The sequence below is a fragment of the Phaenicophaeus curvirostris genome, chromosome 18, assembly GCF_032191515.1.
Source record: "Phaenicophaeus curvirostris isolate KB17595 chromosome 18, BPBGC_Pcur_1.0, whole genome shotgun sequence".
NCBI classification, from domain to species: Eukaryota; Metazoa; Chordata; class Aves; order Cuculiformes; family Cuculidae; genus Phaenicophaeus; species Phaenicophaeus curvirostris.
In genome coordinates, this window is record NC_091409.1 from 589,602 (window position 1) to 617,493 (window position 27,892).

Here is a 27,892-nt window from a genome sequence, read left to right on the forward strand (position 1 = left end):
ACTTCCATTAGCAGTGGAAGTTTTACAGAACAGTGTTGGGCACACTTATTAATTTCTTTACGTAAAGGCTCTCACGAGCGTGGCCATGAATTATACCAAGTGCTATTAAGAAAGCACAGTCCTTTACTTGTTTAGAGCGTGGAAATAACATCTCAATTTTTTGGTTATGCAGCAGTTCTTCCCACTGAGATGAGGGACTTAATGTTATTTTGCAATCTCAACAGCAGCCATGCGCATAAATCAGAAGTATGTTTGTTGATCTGCAATAAAAGACTCTGGAACCGGTCAGACTAGGGAAAGAAGCAGCAGAAGTGAAGCTGAGTGGGATCCTGACCTCAGGTAAAGATAAACAAGGGGTGTCTGCACAGCACAAAGCAGATACCTGAATTACCACCAGGGAGCTTCCAAGCTTGGCTAGAAAAGCCCTGCTCAGCAAATCCCTTCTCAACAAGGCTTTTAGCCCCTGTGGAGAGCGGCACTAATACGATTATGTGATTTCTGCTGTGCAGGATTGCTTGCTCAAAGGTACCTAAAATCTTTACATAGGATTAGATCAGATGGCATAGAAATACTGTTAAAGAATTGCTTGACTGTATCCAAAGATATGAAAAGCAGTCAGTGTCCTTGGGTGCTTTGTAGAGCTCAAAGAAGAACAATGACGCAGCAGCGAAGGAGTCTAAGGAGTGTGGGCATTTTGCTTTGGTTTAGACTCATCCAGTGAAAAAATTTGAATTTTCATGTTGAAGTTGATAGCAACCACCACCAAAAAGAGATTTATGGTATATCCTATAAAAATAAGGCCTGTTTTATTATTAGAACTGGTCATGGAAACACCTTAACTTCTTTCAGAATCTTCAGTGCTATTTCATTTTGTAGACTTGCACCCACCTGGACTTGAGACTTTTATACCTTCTGCCTTTCATTTATCAGCTTATGTGATTTGACAAAAAGAATTAATCATTCTGTCCTATACAAAAAAAACATAGTCTTTAATGACAGCGTTGGAGTTCAGAGCGGCAATTTGTGAAAAGTAGAACATGCTGACGGAATGTCTCTGTTCCTTGTTTACAATGAAATATGTATTGGGTAGTAAAAGTGGATCATCTTGTTCTTGAGCATGGTAAATGATAATTAATGAATATAACAATTAACTGCCAGGCCTAGAAATAAGCCCATGTCTTCTCTATGATCAGACAAAGCCTGGGACATCACTCTCTTCAAATTCTGTTGTGACTCTCATTCTGTAGGCACACTGTGAGTGGAATCCTTGAAAATGTAACTGGAGTTCTTTCAATAGGAGCTCCACAATTTTGTTGCATAGCTGAATTCCCCTCCTTTCAATGTAGAGATGTTACTCTGAGTAACCGCCCGTATTCTGGTATATGGCAAATAATGGCTTGGATTCTGTGCAAGTGCATTAATTGTATCCCTACTTGATACTTCCTCTACGTGTATGTCCAATTGACAGCTTAACACAGGACATACTGTTAATAGTTTTCCTTTTTGATGGCATGTGGATCATTTGTATTACTATCTATACAGCTTATTAAAACATCAATGTAACATATCACATGATCTATGCAAATTTGTAACTGGAGGCCAGTTCCAAGTGGTGTCCCCAGGGCTCAGTGCTGGGTCCAGCCCTGTTCAATGTATTCATCAATGACCTGGTTGAAGGCATCTAGTGCACCCTTAGCAAGTTTGCGGACGACACTAAGCTGGGTGGAAGTGTGGATCTGCTGGAGGGTCGGGAGGCTTCAAAGGGATCTGAACAGGCTGGACCGCTGGGCTGAGACCAAGGGGATGAGGTTTAACAAGGCCAAATGCCGGGTCCTGCACTTGGGGCACAACAACCCTGTGCAGGTACAGACTAGGAGAAGTCTGTCTGGAAAGTGCCTGGAGGAGAGGGACCTGGGGGTGTTGGTTGACAGCGACTGAACATGAGCCAGCAGGGGCCCAGGTGGCCAAGAAGGCCAATGGCATCTTGGCTTGGATCAGAAACGGTGTGACCAGCAGGTCCAGGGAGGTTATTCTCCCTCTGTACTCGGCACTGGTGAGACCGCTCCTCGAATCCTGTGTTCAGTTCTGGGCCCCTCACCACAAGAAGGATGTTGAGGCTCTGGAGCGAGTCCAGAGAAGAGCAACGAAGCTGGTGAGGGGGCTGGAGAACAGGCCTTATGAGGAGCGGCTGAGAGAGCTGGGGGTGTTTAGCCTGGAGAAGAGGAGGGTGAGGGGAGACCTCATGGCTCTCTACAACTACCTGAAAGGAGGTTGTGGAGAGGAGGGAGCTGGGCTCTTCTCCCAAGTGACAGGGGACAGGACGAGAGGGAATGGCCTCAAGCTCCGCCAGGGGAGGTTTAGGCTGGACATTAGGAAAAAAATTTTCACAGAAAGGGTCATTGGTCCCTGGCAGAGGCTGCCCAGGGAGGTGGTTGAGTCACCTTCCCTGGAGGTGTTTAAGGGACGGGTGGATGAGGTGCTAAGGGGCATGGTTTAGTGTTTGATAGGAATGGTTGGACTTGATGATCTGGTGGGTCTCTTCCAACCTGGTTATTCTGTGATTCTATGAAATTTAATACAGAAGAGTAACTGAAAGCATTCATCCAAGAAAAAAATTGTGAAATCTGCCATAAGTCCATGAACTGACAGATGTATGGAGTATGCTAAACAGGCATAAGCGTGTGGATATTAACTTTGTGAGTGTGTGTGAAAGCATTGAGGGTAGTCGCTAAATGTAGTTGCAAAAGATGCTCAGATAGATGCAGTCAGGTGTTGTGCTTGGGGCTGGGCATCTGAAGACAGCAGAATGGCAAATGCAGGCTTTACTGGCCTTTTACAGCAGCGGGGCTTTTCCTGCCTGGAAAAGATCTGCACATGGATATTTTATATATGATTATAGGACAGTCATTTTAAGTACTGTCATATATCAAAGCTATGATTGACACCATTTGGTTTCCACAGACAGGCTCTAGTGAGGGATTTGACAAGGAAGATACAGTGCAGCCCTGTAATATCTCTGAGCTTTTTGTCTTGCCTTGTGGTAATGTTATTCTGCTCAGACTCATGTGAACTTCTCTTCCATTCACATCAGCAGGAATGTTAATGGTAATAATGCTAAGAACACATGTAGGCCTTGACAGGATATTAGTCTGTGCATGCACAGGATGAAGTGAACATAAGTCCAGGCTTTCAGCATGTTAATTTTACTTGATATTTGTGTAGGCTAACAAATTCTGACTTCTGTTTCCGTTCCTCAGACTTGCAAGCAATTAAAATAGTGGAAGACATCACTACACTATATGGGTAACGAGACTGAATCAGGTCATAAGTCATTTGAGACTACAGTGATACATACAATTAGTCACGTGTGAACAAATGCTTCATGAATTTATGAAGCAGTTCTGCAATACCTAGAAGGCAGCCACATCCAGCTCCTTGGCTCTCCTGGAAGATCTGTAATCAGTTACAAAGCACAGTCTTTTTTATCCAACGATTAGAAATAGAACTCTCCAGAATTAGATTGGTACAAGGATTTAAAATCTGTACCAAATCCACAGATGTGAGCAGTGTCCTTAGCTGGTTTGCTGATCATAGAACATAACCAGAAATTATCTTTTCTAATGTATCTGTTGTATTTGTCACTTTTTTGAGTTATCTGCATATAGGCATTTTTTTATTTTCAATTTTTGAATCTTGGGGGATTTTAGCAATTCTATGAGTAATGTGGTCCTTTTCTCCCTTCCCAAATATTCCTAAAAATAGAGTTGGTGAAAATAATTTATTGTTTTCCAAGAAAAATGCCCTTGCCTTCTTTAAATCATGATCTGTTCAGACACTGCCTTTCTCACAGCCTGGGAGATGTTGATCACTTTTACATTGCACCATTAAGATATCATCCAAAAAGACAGCAAATATTGCAGATTAATGCTGCCAAATTGAAGTGATTACTCTCTGAAAGTGACAGGCGTGTTATTAAGGCCATATGGCGTTATACATCGTTGGTGTAATAACTAATCGGAAACAGCAGTATTTCTAGGACACGAATGTTTGGCAACATATACTTGACTAAGAGTCTGGGTATTGTAAATATATGCATTTCTTGCCAGGAAACCAAGGAAACCACCAATTCTAAGGAAGGAAATCACATCTCCTTTCTAGCAACGTGAAATACTTGTGAGCTTGAGGTAAAACTGACATTTGCCATCTCTTTTCTGGTCAGTTAGGACTAAGAATGGTCATTATAATCCATAAAGGCAGGCAGGCTAGCTAAATCTTTGTATATGAATTTTTGTTTTGTTTGCAGACTGAGTGTGTGCAGGGTATGTCAGTGTTGCAAAATTACCTCTTATTATGAATGACCTTCAGGGAAACTGCAGAGATTTGGACTGTCCTGAGCAGGCTGGTGAGCTAGGAGGGCAGGACAAGTTCCTTGTGGGATCAGGGAAGCTTTAGATGTAGTGCAATCATCTTTCTGATCTGGCTATTAGCACCTGCAGAATAAATTAAAGTAACAGTAGCGAGCTATACTTGTTTAAGATGGGTCTTGTACTGCTCTAAATAGAGTGCTGGTTCCAAGAGAGTTCTGTTAACACTGTAATGGTATCAATGCAGTGGGGCTGCCATTTGCCCCATCTCTGTAGCACGTCTGACCTTGCAATGATATTTTATTGTTTCTTCAGAGATGCCTGAATGAAAACCCCATGATTCTTTGTTGTAAGTACCTCACGCCACTGATACTTTACATGCTTCACTTGCAGATTGTTTAATCACATGTTTAACGTATTATTTTTGTCATCCTTTCAACCTATTTGTAGTCATTTAAAATGCCAAATGTTCTGATTTTTTTTTAAATGCAAGGAATTGGAGACAAAATATACTTTTCATATGAAAGAAATTACTGGAGGATGAACTCATACATGCTTTCTTTGTAATTTAAATGTAGTTAGATCAGAAAGTTAAACTTAACCCATAGTAGCTCAGAAGGCAATACTAGTGAGAGCAAACATACACAGCTTGGTTTGTTTTTACGGAACTTGCAGACAATGGATTACAAGTTTATTCCTCTGGATATTCTGAGAAATAGTTGTCCTTTCTCTGGGTTGTCACATCCTGACTACATCCACTCTGACAACACAGTGATGTGCTACTTGGAGATGAGGCATAGAATAGCAATTTCCCTCTTCGTGGTAGGTCAGAGAGGGGAAGGAAAGGTTCCACTGAAGTCTCTGCTCTGGTAGGACTTTCAGTCCAATATGTAATGACTAACACTGCTGTTCCACTTGAGCAGGCTGTCAAGTTAAATATGTTTCTGTAATGATGCTTCTGGCATAGCCTCCTTAATGCATATGCAATACATGTATTCAAGTAAAATAAAAATGAAAGAAAATGTGTAGCAAGTGGGCGAGCTGGAAAACCTTATGCCATCTTTATGACTAACATTGATGAGCTCGGGTGTAAAGCTCTACTTCCCTAAAGCAGAGGGAAAGGCCTCTAGTGTTCAGAGTTGCAGCATTAATACATCCAGGGTTCCTGGAGACGTAAAACAGAAAATATGAGACTGCATGTCTAGCCTCTTGGGAATAAAAGGCAGGATGACAGATGGGCTGTAATTGTTCCCGCCTAAGGACAGAGGAAGGACATATTACGGCCATCTTGCTAATGTGGATATATCTGTGGAAATAAATGACAAAAGCTATGTTGTAAGCTGGGTGACAAAGAACCTGACTTTGATATCCAGAAACACCCAAGTGAACTGAAAATCTCCACAGATATCTATGAGGTTTGGACCTGTCTTTTCACAGGTGCTTATCATTTGTTCTAGCTTTTAGCAACCGGTGACCAGAAACTGATACAGATGGTCTTTTACAACTGATGTATGGGCGTCCCTCTAGTCAGGAAAAGTTACAGGTGTCTCTCCAGGAGCTACACGAGCCACAAATATGGGAAAGCTCTTCCTATGTAACTCTATTTTGCCTTGTTTATGTTAGAAGGTTTTACTGAGCACCCCCTATTGTCAAAGCCAGGGCTAATCCCTATCTGATCTCAGATCCTGGATTTGTATTTCACAGAGATAATGGCACAAGCCCCTCTTCCATTTATACAGGTATAAAAAAATATTTGGATGAGGCAGACTGGCTTCTGTTTACTGTTTAGCAGGTGAAAACTCTGTGTGCTGGAGGGCATGGTGAGGGGGAGGGAACAGAAAACTAGATTGGAAGAGCAAGGACATCTGCTGCTTAAAGACAAATCTGGTGTAATTGGAGTAACTGAAATGTGGCCAGTTCAGGAAATAGGCTGTAATATTACATTACCCAGAGAGAGTTTAAGGACAAGCAATTCTCACTGAGAAAGGAGAAGGAGATATGACAGTATAAATGAGGAAGGACATTATGCTGAAAGCAGAATAACATTCACGTGGATGGTAACTCAGAGACACCTTGAACTTGAGGCTAAAGACTGAAATGGTAAAACGATTATAATAGAAAACAATTACTGATCTCCCAGGGCTAGCTGCAATGACAGATCAGGAAATATTTATGCAGATGGAGGACTGTACTTGGGCTAGGACATTGATCATACAGAACTGCAATTACTCTGACATTGACTGGAATGAGAATTACAGAGGGGCTTAGGAAGCTGAAGCTATGTTTATTGACAGATTTTCTTTATCCTGCAGCTTGACAACCAACAAGATTATGGGCCATTTGGAAAAAGTTGCCATGATTAAGTAAGGGGACACGTCTGCTGATGCCAGTGCTAAGGTTGGAATAACATTAGGTGAAAGTTAGGATGGGAGGAAATTGATACTGAGTGTGAGCATGACTGATTTCAAGATGTGGAGAACTCCATGTTCCATTGTACTCTTAGAGCTGTAACTTGTGGGTCAATTGAACTGGATGTAACTTTACTGGATAACGCATCCAGTAGTTTCTGAGGCTGTCTGTCCTGACCTAGGTTTGAAATGGAATTGCTGACCCCAATGGGGTTTGTTTTTCTTTGTCTTAAACTTATAAGAATACGTAGTTGCTGTAAATATGATTTCTGACCAGGGTCAAGGAAAGAGACAGCAAGTATCCAGGCAAAATTACAAAGGCTTAGCTTTTGTAAGGGACAAATGAAAAAGAATAATATGGGGAATAGATTACAAAACAATGGAAAATGACAAACCTGGAGCATAACTTAAATCACAGTTTGTTTTGATAAGAAAAAAAAGGAACATGGTGTTTTTAAAGGAAAATATGACGACGTTGTCTAGACATCATTGTGAATTAGTAGTTCCTTGTAACGATCAGATATTAGATTGAGGCTAAATAAATAGGATTTACTGTCACTGTGATGCATATTACTTCAATTACAGTAATCACATCCAACAAAATTGCAACTTCTCAAGTTTATCAGCGATATAGACCATATACACATGCAGATCAGTTTGCATTAAAAAAACAATAGACAATGACTTATTGAACCTTTTCATTTTGCCTACTAGTCCCATTATTTCCAACATATTTGAGTTGTGCTGTGGCATCTGTCTTTGTTGGAACAAACTGACTCTCTCACTAAAAATAGTTAACTCATAATTTGTTTGGTATGTTCCAGCAAATAGCCTTGTTGGTTCCTCAAAAAAACCTTTCAGTACCACTTCGTGCCTGACTCATTTGAAGGCATTGACCGTCTCTTGAGATGGGGTTGGTCTGTGGCTATCACAAAGAAATTCATTGCCTTTAAGATGAAAAGACATCCTAAGTGGAGACTGGTTACGTCCACAGCTAGCTGCAACCGGGCTGGCTTTTGTAGATGTACAAGAATTATTTCTAGAAAGGCAATATCTATCCTCCATCTTCTGGGTGATGTGAATTTATTCCACAATGCTCCAGTCTGTGCTAAAGTGGCTTTTCAGCTCCTTGGTTTGAAATGAAGTTTAGCTAGCTTGCCTGAAGCCCATCCACATGATCACGTTTACTTGTAAAATACCTTCTTGATATAGTGTGATCCAGCATGAACTATTGAACTTAGGGTGTACAATCTGCAGCACTTCAGTGTAAGCCTGGAGGACACTATAACCTTGAAGGGACTGGAATTTACATGGCTGGGAGGTGGAGGACAGGGTGATATGGAAGTAGCTAATTCCAGCTTGCAAAAAGACAAAATGAGAACTTGTTCTGTCTGGGTAGTAAAAGGAGTTTAGGCTGACAGGGCAGGGATAAATGCCTTTTCTATGAGATGCAGATGACAGCAGAGTTATGTGGCTCAGCCACTGAAATCGTGACACAGACCTATAGAAAGTAGAATGACAAAGATGCAGAGAAGGTCCAGCTGTCCTGCAGAAGTCTCTTAAAATCCGTGAGACCTAATTTACAGAAAGATCCTTGCCTTTTCTTATACTGACATACCATTGATGATTAACTGGTGGTGTGTATTTGTAATGATGTAATGAATATTTGATGTAAGAAATATCTCTCGTGGGAGGCTCTGTGAACTGTTTGCCAGGAATCCTGATCATTAACTTTCTCAATGTTAAGTCTTCTGACAGGTCAAAGAGAAATGTTACATTCCTCCACTCCTTCTGCCAGGTTCTCCATTGGTAAAAAGCAGCATGTATCTTTTGGATTGGGATTAATGGGGCCTCATCAATCATGCCACATGTGGCTCTGTCATGGCAATTTAATAGATTTGTAACTCTTGTATTTCCAGAATAAATATGATTTTGAAGTGTGGTTATCATGAATACCTTCTTAGAGCCACACCAAATTCACTACATCTTTTAGCATTCTGCCTGGATATTCCTGCTGTGGAATATCCATAGAACTTGAGCAAAATGAAGGAAATACACCATTTCAAAAGAATTTTTATGTGCATATGCATTTTGCAGGCCAGAAAGTAACAGTTTGGGCTGTAGGCATGCAATTCCTACTACTTCTTTCAGAGGCAAGTTAAGGAGCCTTGTGAATGGGGTGAAAGGGTTGGCTGAGACTGAGGCAGAAAAGGATTTACAGAACAAACCCAGAATATGCTCTAAGGGGAGCACAACAATCAATGGGATCAATCTATAACGTTGCAAGGGGAAAGAGGGGTATGAAACAAAGGCCAAGAGTGTGGAGGAGTGCTGCTAAGCTGTGTGTCTACAGTCACAGCCCTGGAACATGAATAGTGTGTGTTTCACTGTCGAGGTGCCTGGGGGTAAGGTGGTCTCCTCTGCATACTTAAGTTCTTTCTAATATACAAGATTTAGAGCATATTTTCACAAATAACACTAACATACAGCTGTTGAATGCCAGCTAGAAATTTGTCATTCTTTCTTCAGTATGCAGATGTGATTAGTGCTAAAAATAGTACCTAACTGAATGCTCTGAGAAGCTGCACAGGTTTCCAATAATTTGTCTTTCTTTCAGACACCAAAGAAATAGAGAAAATAGTCACAGAAACAGTAAGAGCTTCGCTATATCCTTTCTGTTATCTGTGATGTAGATTTATTTGCTTAGCTCTAGGAGGCTGTTTTCTGAATTTCTTCCCTCCTCCCCTAACCCCCGCGTCTGCATTTCTGACTATCTGTGTTGAGCTTCCTTATCCCTGCAAAGGGAATCACCGCCACCTCCTGGCCAAGCGACAGAGAATACTAAAATACCTCCCCCAACTCGGGAGCTCCACCAGCACCCCATCCCCTAGGAGCAGGGATTTTCAACAGAGATCCCCACGGCCATTCCAGTGCCGCTACTGCACCCGTTATTTATCTGACCAGAACTCGTGGCAGGTTGGCACCCTGGCCCGATGGGTCCTGACTACTCCGAGATCTGGATGTGGTTCCGTCGCTGGTGTGATACGTGAGTGGAGAGAAGTCAATTATCTGTGCTGTACAAGGAAGACAATTTAAGCATTCGTTCATTAGACAGTGTCTTAGACTTCTTCAACAACACCTTTTATAAATCAACAACATTCCTTTGTGTTACAGGATGATATAATTTGTGTCTCTGCTTTTATTTTTTTGCATCCTGAAGTGACTTTTTCAGCACAGGCCATTCAAGAGCTCAAAAATCATTTGGGGTGAAAGGCTAAAGGCACAGCTGAAGGTCATCGGTTCCTCTCAACTAGTCATATATTGCTACTAAATACCTCTTGTTTTCTCTACAGTTTAGACCATATTCCTGCAACTGCATGCAACAGGGAACAAAGTAATTGCCTTTGATTTATTGGTAACAACCATTTCTGTAAGGCATTTATGTTTTCCCTAAGAATCTAATCTTTGGTGCAATTATGTTTTCTGTTATATTCCTTCATCAGGCATTTCTGGCTTGTACATAAGCAAGCTTAAATATTTAGTTATCCCAATACCAGTTTGGAATGATCACATCCTAATTTTTATCTTCCACTACCCTGCCTTCATTGTGACCTCTGAGTTCACAGGCAGAAGTGATTAAAAAAAACCAAACTTGAGTACAGCCAACTTGGGAGTCAACCTGCAGGTTAGTAAAACATAAAGAATGATTCTCTAAATACTGGTATACTTTGAATGTCGTGGTGTCTGGAAAAGGTTAATAAGTAAGGAGGCAAATCTGGAAAGTACCATTACAGCATTTTGAGAGTTTTGTGTTTAATGCTTTTCGTGTTCTTGTTTCTTTAAGAGTAGAGAGCAATTTATGATGTTCTTTCGCATACTCGGTAGGCCTCTGCTCATACCATTAACTGTTACTAGTAAACAAATATCTTGGACATTTTGTTATGCCCAGAAGACACTGTGTTTGTATCCTATGTACTGGCCAAATGTTCCATCCTGCAGGAAAAAACAAATGTAGCACAACAGATATCTTTTAAAAAGCCTGTCACCAAGGAATAGTTTAGAAGAAATCAAACCTGACCCCAGTAAGTTTTGGGGTCTTTTAAATTTTCTGCAATAGATGTACAAGATGAATGCAGATTAAGCTGTTCACCTGTCTCTGATATTAACTCTGACAACAGCAGAGAGCAAAGCAGGAATGCTGCCAGATTTAATAATGGATCTTGCCCACATTCAGGTGACCCGCAGCGCGCTCATTTTGGAGACTCACAAGATTGTTCTTTCTCCCCTGTGAAATCCTCTTGCTGTTTTCTGGTTCACTGGCAGCATCTGAAGATGCATTCTGATCTGATGTGGTACCACTAACAAAGGAATTTTCTCTGGAGCTTATCAGTGATAGAAATTGCAAACGATTTAATTTCTAACCTGGTAGTTGATCTTCAAACTCATTTCTTCAAAACACTTGCCAACCTTACCAAGCTGGCAGTCAGTGAAAGAAGTTTGTACTTTCCTGTTTTGTTCTGCAGCAAACCTGCTTTTCTGTTGGTCAAAGGACAAACCCAGTGAAGACAGCAATGTTTTGATCCTTCAGGTTTACTGTCAAGACCACGCTTTTCTACACCCCTGGACAGCACAGAGCCATCACGTTGAGTAGCCTCCACAGCGTTCCTTTCTACTGAAAAAGAAATCATTACTGCTACAATATTTTCACAGGGTCCTTTAACTCCTCATTTTTCCTCATCTATTCCCCCTTCTCCTGAGGTGTAAAACTAAAAGCTGTGATCATTACACAAAAGGTGATGGATGTTCTCAGGTGGTTTTCACTGCACCTTTGGTGGAGGCACAAAGTGAACTGACGGGCTAGGTGAGCCATCTGCTCTTTGTGTGTTTTGTCACAACAGCAGCCCAGGTTTACTGAACAGCATTCAAGGGTGGGATAAAGTGAGCCCTCCAGCTTTGCACTGAAGCAGATGAGGGGCTGGCATGAGCTGTCTGTTCAGCTGTAGGGTCCTGCAGCAGGGAGGCAATGGTAACCCCCTGGCAATGGAAACAGCATTAGGTGCCAGCAGCCTTCTTTGCAGTAACCACAGTGCCTACGGCCGCACCCCTCAATTGGCCACTGGGAAAATTTTTTGTTGGGTACAACTGTGTCCAGAGTTCCAGAAAGGGGAACATTGGGTTTTGCCCAAAATTAATCTATACAGTACAGGGAAGGCAGTGCACCAGCTCATCTCTGTTGACAGGAGGATGTCCAGTTTCCCCCACTCTTCACTTGGTGCTTTCCTCCATCTCTTCGTACTGATTAATTGAACCTCGCTGTGAGCTCATTCGGCTCATTAACTGAGCAGGAAACACACCAGCAAAAGAATGAATAAATTTCTGCTGAGCTAGCAAGCTGTATCAGCTCACAGTGAAGTCAGATGAGTGCCAAAACCAGCACAGGACAGGGCTAGAAACACGCAGCCAGACCTCTTTGTCTGGGCTGCAGCCATGGCTCTCTGTGTGCACCATGTACACTTGCTCTTAGGTAACCAGCACATCTGACCTTACATTTAAGCATAGATTAGTTGCTTTGGTTAGCAGCATCTAGAATCAAAGGAAGGGATTTGCAGGGAACTAAATAAAATAAACAGAAATCTGTTGGCTTCTGCAGAAGTTTTGTCTAGAGAAAAACTAAGCAGGAGCTAAAGGTTTCAGTGTTGCAGGGCTTGTCAATCACATGAGTAGATGACAGTCTATCTCTTCTCTCTGTTGTGTGTATAAAGTGATGATTTTTGTGATTCTGCAAAGACATTTATTAAAAATCTCTCCTATATAAGGTAGAAATTGTGAAGAAACTATAAATAGAAAAAAAATTTATTATTTTATGATCTGGCATATTGCTAGCTTTGTCCTACAGCATTCCATATCATTTCACTGTAGCACCTACTGCAGGGTTGAAAGAGCTGTATGCAGGGTGATCTGAATGCAGAGAACCTAATTCTCCTTCCCGTTACGCTGTCTATACTCTCACTGCTTTCAGTGGAGACAAATTTTAAAAACAATTAGCTAAAAGCTTTTTAGATACCCTCGATGGGATTCATCTGTAGGATTAGCTATTGATTCTTTAGCAATGCTTTTAATTTTAATATCAAATGATCATTCTTCCTCTAGGGAAGCTGTCTTAAACAGGAAAAAATGCACCCTGATATGGTTTTGTGAGGCAATCCTCTCATATGGTATTTTCACTCAGGTAATGAAAGATTGTCTCTACCATCCCTTTGACAGCCCCATGCTCTCCACTGCTCTGTGGCAAAGGTGGGGGGGGGGTGGAAGAATCAAGTGATTAAAACAACATTCTCTTTTAACCCTGCTTTTTGTGATACTTTTACCTTTCTCAGTTTTTTTATTGTAAGAGCTGATGACCTGTAAGTGATTGGTATGAGAGAGAATAGATTGTGCACTTAGCCTTGCCATCTGACTTAGTTAATCTTCCAAAATGCAATTTATTCTGAGTGCTAACTGTAGTGAGTTTAATGGAACACAGGGTTAAAGTGAGAAACTGGAAACAAATGTTCCCTGTCTAAAGGCTGATCAATAACTGAACAGTTTGACAATCCCAAACCTCTGCCACTTTAATGTAATTGGAGTGTATGGAAAAGACATTATATTTCAGCACCTACTAGCATCAACTTCCATTATAGGTGATACTACTCTGAATACCTTCAAGTCGTGCTGTTACAATAATGTGAAAGGAGTGGGAGTAGAGGTCTGTGCTGTCTTTTAAATCTATTTTGAGGGATTTTGCCATTTACACAGATTGCACTTTGCTGTGTATATTGGTTTGGGGACACACATGGAACCTCTCAGTATGTTTGAAGATTTTTATGGGCTGGTCTGTCTAAAACTAATGAGGCTGAACACGTTTGAAGCTGGTTATGGGATGTCTCTGTAGCAGTCCATCATCTGTGGTTTTTCCAGATGAGCAAGTGAGGGGAAAAAAGTAATGTAACTGGAGTGATGATATGCAACAAATCATGGGAATGGCATCATGGGCAGAAAGATATGAACAGTAAAATTCATTTTTAATAATCACCCTTAATAATGATCATTCAGTTGTATCGATCAAAGATTGCTTTCCAAAAACAATTTCCTGTGGCTGCTGGCATGTTTGCTTCTAACTCATATTAATAAGTGGGAAAATTCATTTGGAAAGAGAGCCTGGGAGAGATTCCCTTCATTTCCTCTGGCTTTTAGAGGTAAGAAACAATTTCACATCTGTGTGAATGTAATTCAGCTGCAGTAAAGAATATCACCGGGAGGAGCAGTTTCAGGCAGTTCCAGCTAGCGTACCTGCTTTGTCATTACAGGGTCTGCTGAATCTTTTCCCACAGAAAAGCTGAGGTCTGTATGTTCTGAAAAGCTCATTATTTCATGTGTGTGTGTGCATAGCTATATGGATCACTATTTTGAAATATCCTACTGACAGAAACAGCCAATCTATCCCAATGAAGCTAATGGAATATTTAGTGCTTCTCTCTTCAGGGGATCCAGCTACTCCAGGCAGCATTGAAAGCCTAGCCTGGTATTCTTAATGCATTCTCCTTTCAGCTTTAGATATAGACAGCATAATTGCAAAGAGATACTGGAAATTCCTTTGCTTAACAGGTTGGATTTTTGTTTGGTTTTTTGTGTTTTTTTTTTTTAGTTTTAATTCTGCACCCCCTGCCATTTTTCAAAATCTGACGCATCTCATATGGCATTGATTTGAAGAATGAATGTGTCCTTTTATGACCTTACTTACACAGCAATACAGAAGTGCATTTTCAACTGCGATAAAAACTTTAAGTTAGGGAGTATTTGGCTATTTTGAGAGGAGAAGACGCCTGCGTGTGCTGCGTGCTGACCACCAGCAACTTTCTGGAAGCCACAAGCAAGATGGCCTGGCCCAGCAGAAAAAAATTCAGACTGAGGAAGAGATTGACCTCTCGCTTTTGCTGTCTTGACATGGTAATTTACCTTCTCTGTGTTTAATTTCTCCATGTGCAAAGCATGATAAGGCTACTTATCAATCAGTAAATGCACAGCCTCTGTAGTTGCTATGGATTAGTTGCTACTGCTGAGGTATGCTGAAATCATAGCTTTAATTCCTCTGCTCATTGGAAATCGGGAAGTTTTTGGGAACCTTTATCAAAAAGAGACATACTAAATGGGACTATGGTTTCTAAGTCATGGCTACTTGTCATAAAGTCTTCTCTCTTGCCTGTTTTTATGTCTGCAATAAGCTGTTGAAACCAGCAGGGGTTTTACTTACTGCTGCTAAATACTGGTATTTCCATGAGATGTAAGGTATTTTACAATTTTATGAGTATCCATGAATAACAGTTATCTAGTACTGAAGAATGAAGCTAAAAATATGTAGTTTCCTATGGATTTTTTTCATCACTCTGGGACCAGACTCTGATAGTTAAGGCAGATTCTGAACAGTATTTCTGACATATTTTTAATGTGGAAAATTCCTCAAACTCACTTGATAGAAAGAGAAACCCAAAACTTCTCGACAAGAAGCTTCCTGTGATAGATACGGAAAGGAAAAGCAGGAGGAATAATTGCTGATTTTGAGGTAGGGATGGTTCAGTGGTCAGAGGGAGCCCAAGTTCCTATGAAACAGTTATGTCTATGCTGCACAAGAAACTTCTTGTATGACACTGGGCATTTGCTTGCGTGCAGATTCTCAGGATACTTCAAAGCATTTGGAGGCATAAACCATAAGAATAATTCTTGTAGCATAATCTTTGGGGGCACCGTGGAATAGACAGGGCTTACTGCTGTGATTTCATTCCCTTTCCTAATAATTCTGTTGTTCTAGGTTCTTTGCCACAGAGTTTAGAGAGAAAACTGAAAGATTTTTCAAGGTTTGGGTACTGAATTTAAAACCTGACCTTGTACAGCCCATGCCTAATTATTTCTCACGTGACCAGTACTCTGCAATTACTGATATTAAATTCCAGTTGCCATTTAATCACTTGAGCTAGTCATTACTGCAACATTCTTCTGCAGCTCATTTGAATTGCCTTTGGATTTTGTTATCCTAAACAGCACTTGGCACTTGATCCTTTGAAATTTTTTCACAAGATGATTATCGTTTTTTTTTTTTTTTTTTTACCTTCCCCAAATCATTGGTGAACCTGCCCTGACAGATGCCAAGGCAGACCTGGAAGTGTAGTGCTGATCACACCCATCCTGTGTGAAACCTGCAGCTAGTTTCATGTCATCAACAATTATAATGCAGTCATTTCAGTTTGAATTAAACCTCTGAGTTCTTGTTCTTACTTCCCATCTGTACAGTGGAGAAATAGTGCTTCCTACTTTATAGGGATGCTGTGGATATAAATACATCTCAATACTATTGCAAGCTAGTCAGAAACTGCAGTCAAAGAAGCAGATCCAGTGAGTGCTTGATCCCAGCCTAGAGCCGGCAATCACTCCAACTACAAGCCGGGAGGCCCTTCTTGGTCTGGTAATACAGCTAATAGCCTTGGTTAGCAAAGAAGGAAAAGGTCTGTTCCACTGCAGCGTCAGAGGTGGGCATGGCAGCAATAAGGGAAAGGGTAGTGGGCTCAGAAGGATGTGTAACAGAAGACAAAATAAGAGATCACGAGTAAGCACAGCCCCACGTTGATTAGCTGGTGGCAAAAGATTCAGCTCAGACACTCAGTAAAGCTAGAAAGGTATGTTGGTAAATAAGGGTTGTTAGTTATAAGAAATAGGTGTGAAAACCCCTAATATCCCAAACAGTTGGCAAACTTCTGTTCTGAACTTTGTAATTATTTCCTCTTCATAAAAAGATCGTGATCCAGACTGCATCTCGAACCCCTAGAGTAATTCTTTAATGAGAAATATTAATAAATGTAGTACACAAAGCACTTCTGGTAATGACGTTATACTGTCTCCTCCTTTTTATCACCATCTGTTAAGCTGCTTTAAAAGGCAATTTGATTGTCTTTTAAAGTTAGATTGGTTTAAAATACAGAAATACTTCATCTATTTTATGAATGCTAACTTCCTATGTAAGCAAAGCCTGATGCTGTTGGTAAGAGGATACACGACAGTTCATGAAACAGTATGTAGAAAGGCAAGAATTAGGCGAGTGTTTGGTCCACACTGCTTAAAGCTGAAAACTTTTATTGGGTTAAGTTATATACTCAAACCTGTTGGTTGTTGCTGGGCTTTGGTTATATACAGTCTATAACATTGTGCTTTCACTGAATTTATGGCATCTGTATTTCATTTCTGCCAGAGCAGGCAAAAGAAATAAGGCCCAAGGCCTCTTGCAGCAAGATACATTATGTGTTGTACTGGCTATAAAACTGCTTATAATTTCAGAAAACTTTAATAAACTGAAAAATAAAATAGAGCTGAATTCATGTGGGATCTGAGATAAGGCTGAGTTCACGTGGGATCAGAGATAAATTATGCGTCCTTTCCAAATGACTCTTTCCAAGCAATCCATTCATGTGATGGATTCATTAACTTTCACGCAATAATTTGCAGATAAATTCCATCAAAAAAAGCAAGTATTCCAACACCACTAATAATATGAATTTAATTTTTGCACATTAAAACTGTGATAAAGCCATACTAATTATTTAAAATTATCTCAAGATGAAAATACATCACTTGTGTAAGTATGTAAGTAGTTTAAAGCTGATTAAACAATAATGATTCCTAGCTCATTGCCTTCAAAGTGCTTATATCCAAATTTAATTTTAAGCAGGATCAAGAAAATAATCACTCGGTACAAACATTAATTACTAATTTTAATCCTAATTCATTAAAAACAGACTTATTTTTTGCAGACCCTGCAGGGCATTAATTGACATTTTACAAAATGAGTCATTATTCCGGCATGGAAAAGAATTGTTCAAGTGCTGAATTACAGCTGCTGGAAGGGGTTGTTAAGGTGCTCCCAGGGAGCGTTGACTTCTTAGAAAAAGTAGCCCCATTTAGTGGCAGTTCAGCTCCTCCATGTTGGCTGGAAAAGCAGCCTGAACTCTGCTGTTCCTGCTAGCCAGTTTTAACCCCTGTTCCTTCAGTGAATTCAATAGCTCAGGGTTGTTCACTCCAGTTGTGTGCTTTGTAAGTCCCAGCTGAGCAGGACTCTACCTAAGGGACTGTACTAACATTTTACTGACAAAACTTTCAGGAACGTTTCCTGTTCAGCCTACATTTTTACACTTCTCAGTTTCACCCTTCTCATCGTTTTGCTCCTTAGAGACTCCATCTTAATCACAGAGCAGAACCGGACACAGCTTCCATGACTGAAATATCAGCCGAACTACAGTTTTGACAGGGAACCATATAAATTCTGAGGGAAAACCAGCAAAAAAAAAAAAGGTAAGTTCTTGTCCCTTTTACTCCATGGAGAAGTTATTATTTTGTGTTGACTCAAAATGCTGCCTGCCATTCACTAGATCTTGAGATAAAGAGAACACAGCTGAAAACAGAAACTGAGATGTGCAGTGCAGCAAATGCCTTGTCCAAACATCACCCTTCTCAGCATAAATGTAATGACCTGAAATGACAGGGGGAAGATATTTCATTGAAGCTGTGTAGATACCAATGGATACGCCTGGAGTTACTGTTATTTGCTGCTTAACAGGAGGAAATCATGATGTGTTAGTTAAATTGTCACTTTAAAACAGAACAACCAGTACAAGACAGACATTTATTTTAATAGAAAGCTATCTGTAAGACACAGTTGATCACTGTGTACTCCCTGCCTTTTAATGAGCGCAGGACAACAATAAACAAAAAAAAAGCTCAGAAATAACATAGAAGGTTCAGACCATATGTCAGCTGTAGCAAAAAACTGCCCAGCATAGTGTAGTGCCCAGGGGGCTGGGCAAAGAGGAGAGGTGCTGTGTCTCTTTCCCAAAACTTCCTCTCGTATAGTTGTGCCCACAGGTGGTGGACAGCCCCTATCCCGGCAGATTTAAAGTCTAGGTGTCCTTGTAAGGAAAGTTTGGAAGCGGGTGGTCTCTGAGGTGCCCTGGTCCTAGTCTGGTTGGGCTGCGGCTGCCTCCCTGCAGACAGTGACAGCAGCTGGTGAGCTGAGAGCAGACAGCAAGCGCAGCACGGAGTATGCCAGCAGGTCTTCAGCAGTGTCTCTTGGCACCCTCAGCAGCAGCAGAGTTGTACCTCACACCACTTCTGCATAAACCACGGATGGTATTAGTACTGGGAGTACAAGTTCTCACCTTGAACATTTGCTGGTGCTATTTGTTCTTGGCTCCAGACAGCTTATGAGTGCAGGCAATAGAACGTGCTGTTAAGACTGCAAGGGAAAGAACTGGCGCAGTCCCTGCCCCTCATCTCACCTGAACAGTAAAAGGAAAACAATGCAGACATCTCAACTGATTCCCTGTAAGCAAGCAGTTAATTCCCTTTGTAGTGACTAATTGATTAGAATCAAAGGAGAAAGCAGGCTGGAAAGCAAGCCAGTCAAATTCACTAGGGAAAGGTTAAAGTGGGAAATGTTGAGAAACACTGAGCTAAGGATGCTAATGCACTCTAAGACTTCTCCAGTGTACCTTTCATCACCTGAATTAGTCTCAGAAGGAAAGCTTACTAGTTAAGGTCTGTTTCCTAATTTGAACTTCTTACGCTCATTTAACTTTCATTTCTGATTTTCTTCTTCTGACTATGCAGAGGTAGCTGCCTCTGAAACAGAATAGTATCTCCAAAAACTTGAGGTTTGGCCATGCAGATCTGCATAACTTGTCAGTGAGAGAGAGAAGACATGCACCAACTGCTCCGTTCTCTGATTTCTGTCATTTACTCCAGCATAAATATTCTTGTAGAGCAGTCCATAACTGCTACTATCCATGGCACATTTGCTTAGTTTGTTTCTCTGGTTTCTGTCCTAGTGTCACACATTTAGCTCTTTCAAGGCTGAAACAGGTCTCTTGTTCAGGAGTTGCTGAACCAGTAGCACCCCTTTAAGTTTCATGGAAGTGAGGTGGAAATTAAACCACTGTTAAAAACCATGTGAAAAACTAGAGGCCTGTCCTTGCCTTATAATAATGTTCAGGCTCCTAGACTTTGAAGACTTAGAGCACTTGACAGGATGTTTTTGCCAAAGAACTAAAACCTAACACAGCTCAACATGCAATAATGGGACAAACCAGAAGTTCATTTTTCACCACCCAGGAAGCCACGAAAAAAACTGCTCTTGAATCTCTCCTTTGACATGTTTATCTCTCTACTGCCACAAAGAGAAGGAAGCCCAAATTCTAGTATCTTGATCAGAGGCATGGATGAAGGAATTTAACTGTTATGTTAATTCTCTTATTTCCTCACTCAGACAGCTGGATTGCTGTGCACTTGATGCAACACATACATACACCATCAAAACAATAAAAGTTGTAACCACTTCTGGTATTCTGAATAAGTGTTAGAACATATAAAGTGGAGTTTAATACCCTGAGGTTAAAACTCAGGCCCTTCAGGGTCAAGGAAATTTTCAGATGCACAGCTGGGGGAATCAAAGGCAGCAATGTGTTTTCCTGGCTCCAGTTTTTTGCTTTTCTTTGCAGAGGAGGGGAAAGAGATTTAGTTCTTTAGTTTATGTCCTGTAAAACAGAATGCAGTTTGCACGCAGCAGGAAAGCGCTCTTTTAATTGTCCCTGGTCCCACAGAAAAGGACTTGGTCATTAAATACAGTTTTCTTTTTACTTTCTCAGTCTTCCTGAAGTTCAAAAGGTCCTGCTTAAAGCAACTGCCCAAGTATTTTTAACAACCCAATAGAAATGTTTCCTGTTCAGATACCTTTCTACCTTCCACACCCACAAGCAGTGCTCTGAACCCTGTCTGGTAGAGAACCCACAATTACGACCACCTGGGCAGTGTTTTCAGAAGAGCTTCATTTCAGCTCTGATGGACACGGAGCGCACAACAAGCCAAACACACAAGGACCAGTAATACAAAAATGACAACACGGATTTGACGGTACAACACCAAAAGTTGAACAAATTATATTAAGACTTTTATCTTAATGCAGAATACACACGCTTACTTAAAAATACAGAAACGTGAAGAGAAATATAACACTATTAGTAAACTAGAACCCCTCAAACTTAGCTGGAAAACCCTCAAATATTCTGTACAGTTTTTCTTTTTACAAAACATTTGAAAATGCGAGTTCTATAAACTGATATAAAAATATCACCTCTAGAACATTTTCCTAAAACCATGAAAAGTTCTGTTTCCTGCAAAAATATGCTCTACAACTGGTGTCATTCCGCACTGCCTCCCCACCCAGACCAGGTAATGGATCTTAGGTGCAAAATGAGCTGTAAATGCAGTAACTCTATAGCAATTTTACTTGAGATCCCATAGCTGATCATCAATGAACTCTTAAAAACCTTTTAAATTTGGCCTAACCTATGGTCAGATTACTGTGGCCATTCCTACTCTGCGTAAAAAGGGCAAAAATCATAGGCCTTTCACAGAATAACCAGGTTGGAAGAGACCCACCGGATCATCGAGTCCAACCGTTCCAATCAAACACTAAACCATATCCCTCAGCACCTCGTCCACCCGTGCCTTAAATACCTCCAGGGAAGGTGACTCAACCACCTCCCTGGGCAGCCCGTTCCAGCGCCCAATGACCCTTTCTGTAAAGAATTTTTCAAAAAATTTTTCAAAAAATTTTCTTTCAAAAGCTCGCTGTCCTCTTCAAGGAGTTACTTATTCATTCTATGGCGTTTACTAACACAGTGGTTTTCATCTTGTGCTCTTAGCTCATCTAGAAACATTGGTGAAAGGTTAACTATGAAAAGCAAATCTATTGTTCTAAGATAATCAAGTCCTTCATCTTTAATTCAGCTCTGAAGCCAGGGTAGGCTTCAGCATACAAAGGTGTAACCCATTCAACTGATTGGAGTCTAGGTACCAACAAACCTTTCTTCTGTTGCACTTGATTGCAACAGTGCATCACAGCTCAATTCTCAGGGCATATGTGCTTTAGAAAGGCCTTAACTAAGTCCTCATGCCAAACTGTGATGAAAGAATTCTCAATCCTTTTACAAATGAGAAGCTGCCAGTCTGAAACCCAGAGTGAATATTCTCTTGCCATTATTGTATTTTTAAGATAGTTTTCTAGCATTTATTTATGTTCTGAATTCTGATATTCTTGAAATCAAGGAGTAGGAACTGTTCAAGAAAAGGGGGTCTTAAGAAACTTCACACAGAAAAGTTTATTCATTGTCCCTAAGGAAAACAGCCATGTTAATTAGGTTCCTTGATGTTATTAGTCTAGTCCTCTGAATCTTGAAATGAGGCAGAGTAAGTACATCAAAACCACACTCAGTCAATGCTCTCAATTAATGCATTTATGGGAATTAAAGACAAGAGATTTTTATATGTCTTTATGATGATTACCCTTTCTTCCATCTATTTGCTGTTTTTTCAAGTCATTAGAACTACATTATATATGTAAAGCACTCACAGTTTTCAAAGGAGTTCACAATTTTTCTCTTTGAAATCTCCAAAGAACCAGAGGTAAGGAAACAGTTCCTCAGTTCCTTCCCTAAACTGCAGCAGTGGGGAAAAGTGAATTGCCCAGTGTAGCAAGGGAAGTGGGGCAGGGTGGGACTGAGCACTCAGGAATTCACACCTTAAGGACATGAGATTTTTTTCGGTTTATATTAAACACTGTCTCCTCCAGCCATGCGGTGTCATGGTGCTGCAACAGTACCATCAAACCTGCTGTTGCACTGTTATTTAACAGAAGACAAACGATTTTCTGCATTGGAAGGAACAGGAGGATCAGAACCCACCAGCATGACAAGGGCTTGGTGTTAAACAAAGCCAGAAGTGGCAAAAATACTTCTTGCTGTTTAAAGGCTTTTCTTCCCTGTTAAGAAAAAAAAACTACTGCAGACTGCTCTGACTGGCAAAATTGAACTTTATATTTGAAGGCTGTAGTGCTTCATAAATACTCATTTTAGATACAAACTGTACTGAGTAATTTGATTAATCAATGATCTCTTATCGGTGAGCCTATGCACTACCTGCTTTTGTAAATAAGCTGCTTTCCTGAGCTGTTTGTTGGGTTACAGGCTTGTTTTGGCCTTTTACCAATGAACAATGACCAGGTACTTAGAAGCTGCATCAGACAATTACAGCACCATGTGTTATGACAGATAAAATACTACAGAGGCTGTTATGGAAGGAGGAGTATTTTGAATTATTTTTGCATTGAAATTCTGATTGTTAGGCCTTAGTGTTTTACATCTTCAAATCTCTTTAGAAGAATGAAATAATAAGTGCTCAAAATATTCCCAAATTAGCACCCTTTGCTGATAAGAAAATATGACAGAGGAAAAAGGATTTGCCAGATTCCAGGTAGATTTCTCTTTTCAATGCTTTTTATTGGAAATGGAAATGAGATGTGGATTCATCTTTATCTGTGGTTTCTCATCTAAAAACCCCAGTATTTCAAGTCTGCAAATGAATACTGGAACATGAAAATGTCTAGTGCTATGAGAAGAGCCCAGGCCTGGCTTTGAAAGGCAGTTCACGCTTTGGCAAACGCCACGGACAGAATCGGACAAAGCCAGGACTGCTCACACCGTGCCCTGTCCCAGCCAAATGGGGCTGCACTGGGACGGCCGCCTGGTCCCACTGGGAGAGGCTCTCTGCCTCCAAGCATCACTGCTTTGTCTTTTACAAGTCCTTTTGTTATTTCTCTTCCGTCAGAGCCTGACTAGGTGAGAAACAAGAGTTTCTAGGGTCCAGAACACTTTTCAGCCAATATTTATCCCTGACTGCTTGTTCTCCTTTTTCTCCTTGTGGCTGCATTTATGTTTAGATTGAACTGTCTTTATCTTTCTCATTATTATCATCTTATAAAGACATCAGTTACAAGCTCTCTTGCTCTTATCTTGCAGAACTGTGTGCGCTTTATTGATACCAGTTTAGTACCTATCCTCAACAACTCACTACTGTGGTTTCACTTAATTATTTGGCCTCTGCACAGTGGTTTGACTACTTCATCCCAACTGGAAATTTATCTCGTAGCGCAGGATGAGCTTTCATGATTTTACCAAATTGCATCTGGGTGATCTTGCGACAATCTCTATAACCAAGGTCCTTTTATTATCAATTAACATGAAGTATAGCAACCCCCTTTTTTTAATCTTTCAAGTGCATGACCTCGTATTTGTGCTGTAAAATTTAATCCCATTCATTTCATCCCCTTCGATATTCAAAGCCTTCCAGGTTTTTTTTGTGTGTGTACTCTGATCCTTCTCTGGATTAGTGCCCCCCAACTTACCATCAGCCCAGCCTCACAGTATCTGTGTGTCTGTGACCAATGAAATTGCTCAGCAAATCCAGTTACAAGACCAACACAGGAGAAATTCCACTTGCAGCTGCCACCCAACTCCCACTTTCAGTGTTGCCTTTTGCCTTTAGCCAGCTGCTTACACACCCCATCATCACGCTGCTAGTTTCCATTTTCTCCATCCTGACTGTGTTTTCCATATTTTCCACACTCCCAGGGTATCACATGCTCCAGATCTATGAAATCTGCACTTGCTCGCATGGGGCAGGCTTGATTCGCACTTTAGGTCTGCAGGATTTGCATGGTTAAAAGTAATCTACTCACTTTACTTGCAGGTTGGCTTGTGCATTGCCCTCTTATTTTCCACTTGAATCTGGATTTTTTTCCAGCACTGGATTCAAACCTTGTGATTTTACAGCATCAGAACAGTTTTTCTTTTCTACATTAATAGGAAGCCTGCAGTGAAACCACATCTGTAACCGACACTGCACAAACAGGAAGAGTTCAGCTGTACGCTGCCAGCTTAAGCCGATATCAAAATCAACTTTTCCCCTTACAGTCTGAACTTCTGACTCCTTCTCACTCCATACAAATATCAGAACTCAAAGCTAAGGAACAAAGGGCGTAACACAAAAATAAAATCATACCTTCTTTCCTTAGAATATAAACCAACTTTTAATAATAAAAACTTCTATCACGTTTTCAAGGAGAATAACACATACATTTCAATGTAAAACAGTGCACAGTGTAAATGCCCTTAGATACTCTCCTACACGTCTTTAATGGTTACAGTGACCGCACAAGTGTGGGCCAGGGTCCTCACCAGGCTCTGTAACTGCCGCCGTTTGAACAGAGCCAGTGCAGACAAAGCGAGGATCTTGGCTTCTGTGTTTTTATTTTTAGGTGTTCCTACAGTTCTTATTTTGATAACACTAAGCACATTTTAAGTTGAGGATTTAGTAAAGAAACATCTGCTGCTTCTTCAAACAGCAAATGGCAAGAGTAACTCTTCCAAAATTAACAACAAAAAACATCAGAAAGTGCACTGAAATAATGGCCTGCTCCTCTGGCTGCTCAGTAACAGCCCCCAGCATCCCACAGCTGGAGAGCGAGGGGTTGCCCTAGTTCCCTGCAACAGGCTGCTGTAGGTCAGAGAAAACAGTTAAAGGTAAGAGATTTAACAAAACATGTTCCTTCTTTAAAACTATTTCAGCTTGTGAGTGAAGAAAATTTAAAGATCAAAAAGCAGGTTCAGAACAATCTACATCCCAAACTTGTCACAAGCTTTCTTGTGTTGAAATGTAAATTGAAAAATTTAAGAGACCTTCATAACCAAATGGAAAAAAAAGTCTGGTTTTAGGTTTTGATTTGGTTTGGATGTTAATAGAATAAAATTAAGTCAGCTAAAACCCAAACGATGTCACAAATAAAACCCCCAAACCTTTATTTTCTAGAATATACATCACTGCAAAGCGCTTCTGGATCTCCTGACTCTGACCAGTATTAAATGAGGCTGTGGAGAAACAGAGGAATGGTGAGTTTCCTACAGACACTCCTAGTGATACGTGCTACGACTAAAATTCCTTAGGGATGGGTGGTTGTATTAAGGCACTCACTCCAAAAGCACATTATTTCTGTCCTGAGGCTGCTGACAGGTTTCAGTTAGTTTCATCCAGTAATTTGGAAAAAATTACTGTGTTTAGGGTAATACTGACAGGATGGAGAACAATTTTGCAAACAAGAAAAAAATAAAGTACATTATATACACAATTCCTTTTTTTTTTTAACTTAACAGCATCCCTAATACATCTTAATAACTGTATTAAAGACTACTTAAATATTGGAAGATTTTAAATAATGTAGATTTTTTTCAGTAAACTGGGAGTAGCTGTGTAATTGCCAGCATATTGGTCCCATTTTAAACAATATAATTTTTATTTAAATCTTGTATATATAATAACATGATCAAAACCACATATTCCACTCCACATAAATAAGTATAGTTCTTCTGGCCTGTTTTAAAAACTATATCTGTTCAAATAATCAGATTATAAGACTGTATTTTTCCTTCGTAAAGTTTCTTTTAAAATCCTTCACTCCCAATCTCTCCTCTTAACTACACCGTATTGTCAGAGTACAGAACAGGGCATTAGTAAAAAGAGTTAATCAAACACCTGAAACCTACGGTAAGTAAAATGAAGTGATGTTAAGAAGTATTATGGAATGTATACTCTGCAGCATAGAGAGACTGGTTCTCACTGGGCTGAAGTGGAAAATTACTCCAGAAGAAATTCTTTACGTTCATATTTGAATAAGCAATAGATTGTGCTATTCACTGTTCAAAAGTGCAGGTCAGTTCATGAGAAAGTGGTGTTTGTGAAGCTACTGCTCAAGGGCTCTGACCAAAATCATGCCGGCAATCAAATGGGTGCCAGATGCAGTCCAGGGAGAGAAAAATATGCATCATTCTGGATTTTCTGTACCAGTCTGTACAGGCTGAAGTCCACTGAAGTCCACAACTTTTAGGTGGTAGCACAAACAAGTCATCAGTAACACTGCGCTCTCTTGAAACAAAACTGTCACTTTTCCAGGCATCCACCAAATGGCAGCTACATCCACCTGAGCTCTCTGGGGTTCGTTTCAAGAATGTCTTCAAGAAGCCAAAGACATATAAGAATCCCTGCACGTGCTGCAGGAGTTCAAGGGCAGATTCTCAGTGTCTGGGTCCAGGTTCATCTCCTACTAACCCAGAGCAATATCTCTTCCTCTCTTGATTCAGCACCAGCAGTGTCAGTTAGCGTGGGTCCTCAGACAGGGCTGCACAGAGTTGGATGCTGCAATGATGCTGCGACATACGTGCCTCTCTCACTCTTATAAATCCCCATCTGTGGGTGGCTGGCACAACCTATAGAGTCTTTAAGGCAGATGAACAGTACTGTATTAAATACCATAAGGATGATACCATAAAGTTACGGGCATAGTATATGAGAGGCCATTTCTCCTTTGTCATTCTGCAAGCTTTAGAGGTCATCTGATACTAAGACCATCACTGTTTTTCATTATAATAATTGCAAATTTAAAAGTGTCACCGTTGATTTATTAACTAAAGTATTTTACAAACATTGTTTAAACACTATTTGAGACTTTTGATCACTCTCTTTTCACTTTGACCAATATGAGTCTTCAACAGTCCCTTCTCTCCATTTCTTTTGTTTTAAACCAAGAGAGTTCACCCCCTATAAAGACTGGGAAATCCAACAGACAAAAGAACATATTTGCTTGTTGATAGGGCTGAACAAACTTTAAAATTAGTAATCATGTTTCCAGATAAATGTTTTCAATCACAAGATTAGCAAATTCAGACCAGTGGTTAAACCTAAGCACATCTCGGACTCCATTCATACATCACTGTGGCAGCTTTTTCTGGGCTTTTTCTACTTTACATTTGAATAACCTCAAGTCTTTTATAACTCCTCTTTCAAGACTGCTACTACGGAGTCTGACAAACCTCAACACTAGGAAATACAATCCTGAGAATTAACATGAATTCAGCAGGTCTCTGTTTAACTTTACTCAGTTTTATTTCCCATTATGATGATGGAACCCAGTAGGAACATATGTATCTGAGTTTTATTGCCTTGAAACAATCCAAGTAAATAGTCCTGGAATTTGTCATTGTGATTTAAAGTGTACACGAAAGAAGAGAAATGCCTCATTTTATGATTTGTTTGCCAAGCTGTTTCTTTGGTACATGGCATGCTGTTAAGGCCATAAAAATGGAACCAAAGTAATGT

The 27,892-nt window shown here is 40.4% G+C and overlaps 1 protein-coding gene and 1 long non-coding RNA gene across 3 annotated transcripts in view; one reads left to right on the forward strand and one right to left on the reverse strand.

Annotated features, from left to right (window-relative positions):
- LOC138728642 (uncharacterized) overlaps positions 1 to 18,138 on the forward strand; it is a 128,877-nt gene extending 110,739 nt beyond the window's left edge. The window contains exon 3 of the long non-coding RNA XR_011338728.1: positions 18,024 to 18,138. This is a non-coding gene — a long non-coding RNA (uncharacterized lncRNA). The remainder of the gene's footprint in view (positions 1 to 18,023) is intronic.
- A 2,644-nt stretch (positions 18,139 to 20,782) lies between these two features.
- The window catches only part of PREX1 (phosphatidylinositol-3,4,5-trisphosphate dependent Rac exchange factor 1), a 152,765-nt gene continuing 145,655 nt past the window's right edge, over positions 20,783 to 27,892 (reverse strand). For both annotated transcript variants that reach the window (XM_069872135.1, XM_069872133.1), the window contains exon 40: positions 20,783 to 27,012. In XM_069872135.1, the coding sequence (XP_069728236.1) occupies positions 26,970 to 27,012 (43 nt within the window). In that variant the 3' untranslated portion in view covers positions 20,783 to 26,969. The remainder of the gene's footprint in view (positions 27,013 to 27,892) is intronic.